At 40.4% G+C, this 8358-nt stretch overlaps 2 protein-coding genes across 2 annotated transcripts in view; one reads left to right on the forward strand and one right to left on the reverse strand.

Annotated features, from left to right (window-relative positions):
- The window catches only part of LOC104793842 (cullin-associated NEDD8-dissociated protein 1-like), an 11016-nt gene extending 9501 nt beyond the window's left edge, over positions 1-1515 (forward strand). Inside the window, 6 exon segments of the mRNA XM_019246245.1 lie at positions 1-117; positions 226-372; positions 469-585; positions 668-836; positions 926-1003; positions 1100-1515. Of these exon segments, the coding sequence (XP_019101790.1) occupies positions 1-117; positions 226-372; positions 469-585; positions 668-836; positions 926-1003; positions 1100-1335 (864 nt within the window). The 3' untranslated portion in view covers positions 1336-1515.
- LOC104790036 (survival of motor neuron-related-splicing factor 30) lies at positions 2031-4731 on the reverse strand. The gene is made up of 8 exons (XM_010515725.2): positions 4506-4731; positions 3984-4052; positions 3271-3396; positions 3071-3153; positions 2888-2963; positions 2639-2815; positions 2428-2556; positions 2031-2346 (listed from the first exon to the last, which is right to left on the reverse strand). Exons 1-8 carry the CDS (start codon positions 4581-4583, stop codon positions 2182-2184), a joined length of 903 nt encoding a protein of 300 aa, XP_010514027.1. The 5' UTR covers positions 4584-4731; the 3' UTR covers positions 2031-2181.

Below are 8358 nucleotides of genomic sequence, written 5' to 3' on the forward strand. Positions count from 1 at the left end.
CTCGCGTTGTTGTTCAACCACTGTGAAAGTGAGGAAGAGGGTGTACGGAATGTTGTTGCTGAATGCTTGGGAAAAATGGCTTTGATAGAACCTAAGAAGCTGGTTCCTGCACTTCAGGTAGAGAATAGCTTTAGAACAATTGCTCTATCTGTATTTTTTACTCATTTGCGCGGTCATACTTAGTGATGAGTAATACTTACTGTATTGGTATTCTGAATTTTATAGGTGAGGACGACGAGTCCAGCGGCTTTTACTCGTGCGACTGTTGTTACTGCTGTGAAGTACTCTGTAGTGGAACGGCCTGAGAAATTAGATGAAATCATCTTCCCTCAGATTTCTTCTTTCCTTATGCTGATTAAAGATGGCGACCGGGTAAGTTAATTTAACCTCTTATGATAGCAGCTTAAAACATCAATAAGCATTGCTGTGTGATCATAACTTCTTTTTTCGGTTCCATGGTTTATGCAGCATGTTAGGCGTGCAGCTGTCTCAGCTCTGAGTACTTTTGCTCATTATAAACCAAACCTTATTAAAGGACTTCTCCCTGAATTGTTGCCTCTTCTTTATGATCAAACCGTTATTAAGGTAAAAAACTTTAGCAAACTCTAGTGATTAATCTAGAAGGTTTTAATATTCATTCATCGCCTGAGACATTTCTGTTTTGCAGAAAGAATTAATTAGGACGGTTGATCTGGGCCCATTCAAGCATGTTGTTGATGACGGGCTTGAGCTGAGGAAAGCGGCTTTTGAGTGTGTATTTACTCTGCTCGATAGCTGTCTTGATCAAGTGAATCCTTCTTCTTTCATTGTTCCTTTCCTCAAATCCGGATTAGAAGGCAAGTGTTTCTGTCTTGCTCTTATGTTTAATTAAGGTTTTGGCGATTTTCTTGATTATCGTATATAACATGTATCCGTGTTTATGCAGATCATTATGATCTGAAGATGCTTTGTCATCTTATACTCTCCTTACTAGCAGATAAATGCCCCTCAGCTGTACTTGCTGGTATGTTTATTATAGCTTCCAAAATCATTACTTCAGACGCGAAAAATAAAGAGATTTTTTTCTTTTTTTCTGATATGTCCTTGTGATATATTTCAGTACTGGATTCTCTAGTGGAACCACTGCAAAAAACAATAAACTTCAAGCCGAAGCAAGATGCAGTGAAGCAAGAGCATGATCGTAATGAAGATATGATCAGAAGTGCACTTCGTGCAATATCATCAGTGGATCGTATAAGTGGGGTGGATTATAGCCATAAGTTCAAGAGCTTAATGGGTGACATGAAGAGGTCTGTTCCATTGTGGGAGAAGTATCAGATAATCCGGAACGAGTAGGTTTTTTGTCTTGTTTTGTGTATGTGTTGTTTCATTGAAAAAAAAGCAATCGATGATGATTTTCGGGTACAGCGAAAGAAAGAGTTGATAACATAAATTTTCTGACTCGGCGGAAAATGTTTTTTTTTATTGTTCGACAGAAAAGGAATTTTTATTATCTACTTTCCTCATTGAACCTTCCTTTCTCCTGTGTTTTTTTTTTGTTTTTAAGTTTTGTTTTTTGGCTTTTGGTGACAATTTGAGCGGTTTTTACTGTTAAGTGGAATATATAATTTCATTCAATTAGCAAAACCGAGTACAACTGACGATAGTAACGGCGTGAAGGCACTTTTAATCGATCAAAATAATGAAACAGCAAGCAGTCCAATTCTACTACTAAAATATCTTGGCATTGTCCAATTCCCAATGGGAGATAAGCTTCCGTTCAAATTTGACATGTAATTTGGCAAAGTAAAAGTTAACTAATTAATTGCTCTAGTTTATTAAAATTTGCTTAATATACCGTTAAACCCCCATGACAAAATTCTTATAGCCGTTTCTCCATTATAAACTTCTATCAAACTTACATATATATAAGTTAATCTCAAAGTTAAACCAATTATATTTCTAGCAGTTTGCAACTCGAAGGAGGAGAAACAACAAGAATGTTCGGTGACTGCTGTATTGGTCGGCTCTATTCATAGTCAACTTCAGAGTCAGAGGTAATAACTAAGATAAAACTAATCTTTAATTCATCATCATACAAAAGAGCAGAAATCCACGCAAGTACGCGGGTTTAGGTCTTTTTTGTTTTTGTGTTTAGAGGTTTTTGCTGAAAGGACTATTAAGTAGCTGAAGAAAAATCACTCATTCATCAGTGCCCTCACCATTACCAGACTTGAGATGAAGATGCTTCTCTCGCTTTTGGAAGTCTGTCAAACCTTTCCCACTCCCAGTCACACCCACTTTTCCAAATGGATCTTCTGGTGATTTGAATATACTCTCTTTCTTCCTCCCTGTGAAGAACCCTACCTGCTCAACGAAAAGCCGTTTCAGAATCATACCAAAGAGTAATAAAAGCCATAGAAATTCAGTTTTCGTGTTTAAACAAACCTTTTTAGTTTTGGCTTTAGTTGTCTGAAACTGTTGCCAAGCATTTTGTTTCTTGTTCTGTACAACCTCGAGTTGCTCTTGCCTCGCCTTTGACTTGAATGCATGTATCTTCTTACGCTTTGCTATTTTCTGTAAGAAACAAGTGAGACCTCTTTACTAAGACCTCATGGGACCAAAAAGCTAAGGGGTGAGAAAAAGAATCTTGACTTACTACATCCTCTGGATCATTAGGATCAATTTTAAGCTTTGCTGGTACAGTTTTAGTTTGAAAGTCAGAACTCGCAGCCTGCTCAATCTTTCTTTTGAGAGCATTTTTGGTAGCTTCAGCTACTCTCTCAGCTTCCAAGAGAGCATTGTGCTCGATTGGCCTCACATTATCTGGATCAACCTAAATTATAACAAGGCAACCAAGATTTAGTTATCTTAAAAAAAGCAAATAAAACTGGAATAGAAGCATTACCTCTTCCTTGTTTCCCCACTCATCATAAGCAACAAAATAGCCATTTACAGTATGTGCCTCGATGGTCGCATCATACCTGAACATTTAACTAATCAAACAAAGAAAAAAAAAGGGGGAAAAATACGTAAAGAATACAGTAGATACATCATGAATTACAAGAGACCCAAGAGTTTTCCTACATACCACTCGCCATCGTCACTAAAGACAGCTTGCACTTTTGTTCCAACAGGGAGCTTACCCTCATGGATTGGGTCATTCCTTGAATCCTGAACAAACAAAGGAATACAATCACATGTTAATAACCAAAATAATATGAAGTAGCTCTACATGGATCTAACTTCAAATGGTTATGAAAAGAGATAAGATGACAGAGATAGACCTACCATCTTTTCCCAAGCAGCCTCTAAATCTGGTGATCCAGCAGTTTCCCCGGCACTAACTCCAGCATTGGACAGAGAGATCTCATTTTGCTTCGCAGTTGCAAGAAGTTCCTCTGTCAACGCAATCACCTATGTGGTAGAAAACAAGTTTCAGCGATTGAGGATTTCTAACAGTATCACACAATATATATATGTTTAAGATTTTCAGAAGTAAAACTTCAGGGATCGAACACGAGAAATCAGGAGACAGAAGCAGGCTGGCCATCATGACCCATACTAGCACACCTGCACAATAACCAAGATAGAAATGATGAATTCTTTGCTAACTCTCCTACTTTCATGTATACTCCAACAACTGCTTTTGGCTGAACCACACTCCAATGCCGGAGTTACATGGCACTCAAAAACAGACTCACCTTTACAAACCAAACAAAACTCCACTGTCTCCGATAGCTGTTAAAATGATGTTGCTATTTTGAACAACATGATGATTCCTTCAAAAGAGGGAGGGAACAGAAACATAAAGGGGACAATACACAAAACATATAAGCTCAAGTAACCTAATCTTATTTAGTAATATATCTATGCCGAAGACATACAAATCGATTATTATCACTCAAGCTAAATGAGACAAGTGAAATGAAATCGATAATACAGCAGAAAAGATTTGATCACACAAAACCATGATTTAAGTGACTAAAAGTAGGATTGATCACCTCTTTAAGCTCCTTTTCCATGTCAGCATATTCCGAGTTTCTAGGGTCCTCTGACAAAAGCTGCCTAACCTGAGAACCAAAGAGTCAAAATTTAATCAGTTAAGCCAGAGGAGAAGCAAGTACATGATCACATCCTATTAAAACTAAACCAAAAAAGATCATTCAATTTCACAAGCTATCTACCCTAGAAGTAAGACAAACATGAAATCATCAAAAAGCAGGTTCGAAAAAAATCAAACTTTGAAACAGAATTCGAAACCCAAGTACAGTGAATAATCCGTTTCAATCACATAAAAAAAACTGATTAATTTCCAAAGTAAGGAAGATACAATGAGACTTCACAACACTTGCTCGATCAACGAAACCCTAAAAAAAAAACCAGCCTTACGAACCCTAACTCAAGGAGCAATCACACAAAACCCTAATATTGGATCAAAATCGAGCAATCCATACTCAATTACTCTTCACCAATCTCTCAATTACACATACAAAATCCTAAAACAGAGAGAAGACAATTCAAACCTGTTCGAGCTGTTCTTTGTACGTAGAGAGATTCGAAGCTAACTCTTCGATGCTCACTTCTTCTACTCCTCCTTCCATTTTTTAATCCGAACTCACAAAACTCGATCTCGTTTTCCTCTTCCGATAACTTTTCCCGATAGCTCTCTACACTGATCTCTCTCTTCTCCGATGATTCTTTTGTCGCGAAGATATTTTTAAGAGAAAGACCAAAAACAAAAACGAAGAAGGAGAAGACGCTTTTAATTCTAAAACAAAACTGCACGCCGTTTTTTGCACCATTTGGTTCCAAAACGCGGCGCGTTTGCTTAATTTTTAATTTAGCCCTATACTTAATAACTCTTATAGATTTATCCCAAAATAAATGAATTTAATATACCCCCTCATACACTATCAAATCGGATGAATAAACCATCAAAACTGAATATAAAAATGGCAAGTTTAACAAGAATTAGTTTAGATCTACAACTTGATATTGTTGTTGATTTGTTCATACAACATAGTTTGCAAGTGTCTCTCATTCATAAAAAAAAATGTGAAATTTGAGCCAGACTTTTATCTGAATTCTGAAATGTTTTTTATGTCTGAGGTTCTGATACGTTTATGTAAAATGTAGAATAAGAACAGAGAATAAGACAAATGCTCTTTTATTATAAGACAAAGTAAGACAAATGAGAGAAATGTTCGGAGTCTCTCCCCTCCCCTTACAAAAGTGTTCTAATATTCGATACCTACTCCCTTACCCCTCTCTGTCTTTAAGTACTATTTCTGATACCCTAATGTTTCTTTGTCTCTACACCAAAGAGCCGTTGTGGCCACAGTGCCGTAGGACAATGACCTTATTCATATTAAACTAGAACAACTCCCCCAAGAGGCTTGCTACTACCTCTTGGACCTACTGGATCTATGTTATTGGACTCCTAGCCATTTGGGCTTCTCTTCTTCCGTTGGTAATGGTAGAGAATAGGAGGATGTTGCTGTTCATACGTATCATTACCCCCGCCTTCGATATCGACCTTGTCCTCAAGGTTGAAGAGTGGAAACTTCCCTTTGATTGTGTTGACCCACTCCTAGGAGCATTCATAGTCAGGTAGCCCTTTCCACTTTATTAGAACTTCTTTCTGTCCCGAACGAGGGTTGATGCGCCTCCCCAATACCTTCTCAGGTTCTGTTTCAAGGATCCCTTCCCCTGAAAGTTGGATTGGAATAGAGGTTGACACCATCTGATCACCGACTGCCTTCTTTAGCTGGAAAATGTGAAATGTATGATGTATCTTGGCCTCTGGTGGTAACTTGAGCCGATATGCGACTGCTCCCACCCTTGCCTCGACCCTATAGGGACCATAAAACCTGGCTGCCAACTTCTCATTCACTCGTCTGGCCAGACTGCAACGGCGATAAGGTCTCATTTTGAGATATACCTGATCCCCTACCTGAAACTCCACTTCTCTGCGATGACCATCCGCTCGTGTTTTCATCAACTATTGAGCCTTGTGCAAGTGTTCCTTGATTAATACCAGCGTCGGATCCCTCTCCTCCAACTGTTGGTCCAAATCTGCATTAGAGGTGGATCCAGTCTCATATTTCACCAAGGAGGGTGGTTCTCTCCCATATAACACCTGAAATGGTGTCATTTTAATGGCAGAATGGAATGATGTATTATAACACCACTCTACCCAAGGAAGAAACTTGGCCCAGGTTTGCAATTGTTCCCCTGCTAAGCAACGCATATACGTCTCCATGCTTCTGTTAGTCACCTCCGTTTGACCGTCGGTTTGAGGATGGTAAGCGGTGCTGAAGCAAAGGTTGGTACCCGCTAGTCTGAATAACTCTTTCCAGAACTTACTAGTGAAGACCTTGTCTCTGTCAGAAACGATGGAACGAGGGAACCCATGCAACTGTACAACCTCCTGGATAAACAAGTTCACCACATCAGTCGCTGTAAAAGGGTGCTTGATCAGTAGAAAATGGGCATATTTGGACAGTTTGTCCAAATCACCAGAACCGCATTATGACCTCCTGACTTAGGTAATCCTTCGACGAAATCCATGGATATATCCTCCCAAACTTTCTCAGGGATGGGCAACGGTTGTAGCAGACCACCGGGGGAGAGTGTGGAGTGCTTGTAATGTTGACAGACCTGACACGCTGCCACATGTTTGCGAATGTCAGTCATCATCCCCTCCCAAAAGAATAGGTCTCTAATCCGCTTCTGAGTTTTCAACACCCCTCAATGTCCTCCCAATTTCCCATCATGAAACTCTCTCATTATTAATCCGGTGATGGCAGATCCTTTAGGAATCACAAGCTTGCCTTGTCTCAGCAGACGCCCTTGGACCAGCGTGTAGTCAGATTTGGCTCCAGAACCAGTGCATATCCCCTTTATGATTTCCTGTAGGTCTCTATCCTTATCCACCTCAGAACAGATCTCCTCCAACTGGACTGTTGCGGGGACCGAAAGAGCAAACAGCACTGGAACGACCTCTTTGCGAGATAATGCATCCGCAGCTTTATGTTCCAAGCCCGGTTTGTAATGAATGTCAAAATCAAACCCTAGGATCTTAGTGAGCCAACGCTGATACTCCATGTTAATCTCCCTCTGTTCTAGCAGGAACTTGAGGCTCTTCTGATCTGTCCTGACCACAAACTTCCTCCCTAACAGATAGTGTCGCCACTTCTGTATAGCCAACACTATTGCCATGAGCTCACGCTCATACACTGACTTGAGCCGCTGCCTCTCGGTCAGAGAATAGCTGTAATATGTTATGGGACGCTCGTTCTGCATTAAGACAACTCCCAACCCGATCCCTGATGCATCTGACTCCACCACAAACATTTCTGAAAAGTTTGGGAGAGCCAAAACTGGTACTGTAGTCATGGCTGTTTTGAGTCTCTTGAATGCTTCTTCTGCTTTCTCCTCCCACTCGAACTGATCCTTTTTAAGTAAGGCGGTCAAGGGTCGTGCAATCACTCCATATCCTTGCACAAATTTGCGGTAGTAGCCAGTTAGACCCAAAAACCCGCGTAAGGCCTTGATATTTGTGGGAGTTTGCCATTCCACCATTGCACTGATTTTCTCTGGATCCGCAGCTACTCCTTCATGTGTAATCACATGTCCCAAGTACACAACCTGCTCGCTACCGAATTGACACTTCTTTTGACTGGCAAACAGACTATGCTTGTGCAACATTTGGAGAACCTCCCTGAGATGACACTGATGTTCTGCGAGAGTTCGACTGTAGACGAGGATGTCATCAAAGAACACCAGAATAAACCATCGAAGGAAGGGTCAGAAGATGTCATTCATCAATGATTGGAAAGTAGCAGGAGAATTCGTCAAGCCAAAAGGCATTACGAGGAACTCGTAATGTCCATCATGAGACCTAAAAGCTGTCTTTGGTATGTCCTTCGACTTAACTCGAATTTGGTGATAACCAGAGCAAAGATCCAACTTGGAGAACACCTTGGCTCCATGGAGCTCATCCAGCAGTTGATCGATCATTGGAATAGGGTAGCTATCCGGTATGGTAGCTTTGTTCAACGCCTGATAGTCCACACATAATCTCCAACTCCCATCTTTCTTCTTCACTAACAATACAAGACTAGAAAAAGGGCTCCCACTCTCACGAATGATCCCTGCTGCGAGCATGGTTGCTATTTGCCTTTCTATCTCTTCCTTTTGTGCTTGGGGATATCTAAATGGCCTCACACTAACTGGTTCTACTCCTGCTTTCAGAGTGATAGCAAGCTCTTTCCCTCTGGTAGGAGGTAAACCTTGGGGTTCAGCAAAGACCTGTGCATACTCCTCTGGTAGAGAACGAAGCTCCGATGGGGTAACTCCTTCCCCTGTCTTTGT

Source organism: Camelina sativa, chromosome 6, assembly GCF_000633955.1.
Source record: "Camelina sativa cultivar DH55 chromosome 6, Cs, whole genome shotgun sequence".
NCBI classification, from domain to species: Eukaryota; Viridiplantae; Streptophyta; class Magnoliopsida; order Brassicales; family Brassicaceae; genus Camelina; species Camelina sativa.

Excerpts from the sequence above, each read along its gene's own strand:
- LOC104790036 (XM_010515725.2), bottom strand. The coding sequence starts at position 4,583 with ATGGAAGGAGGAGTAGAAGAAGTGAGCATCGAAGAGTTAGCTTCGAAT. Across the intron at positions 4,053-4,505 it reads ACAAAGAACAGCTCGAACAG|GTTAGGCAGCTTTTGTCAGA; the intron begins GTTTGAATTGTC and ends TTTGGTTCTCAG. Across the intron at positions 3,397-3,983 it reads TGGAAAAGGAGCTTAAAGAG|GTGATTGCGTTGACAGAGGA; the intron begins GTGATCAATCCT and ends TCTACCACATAG.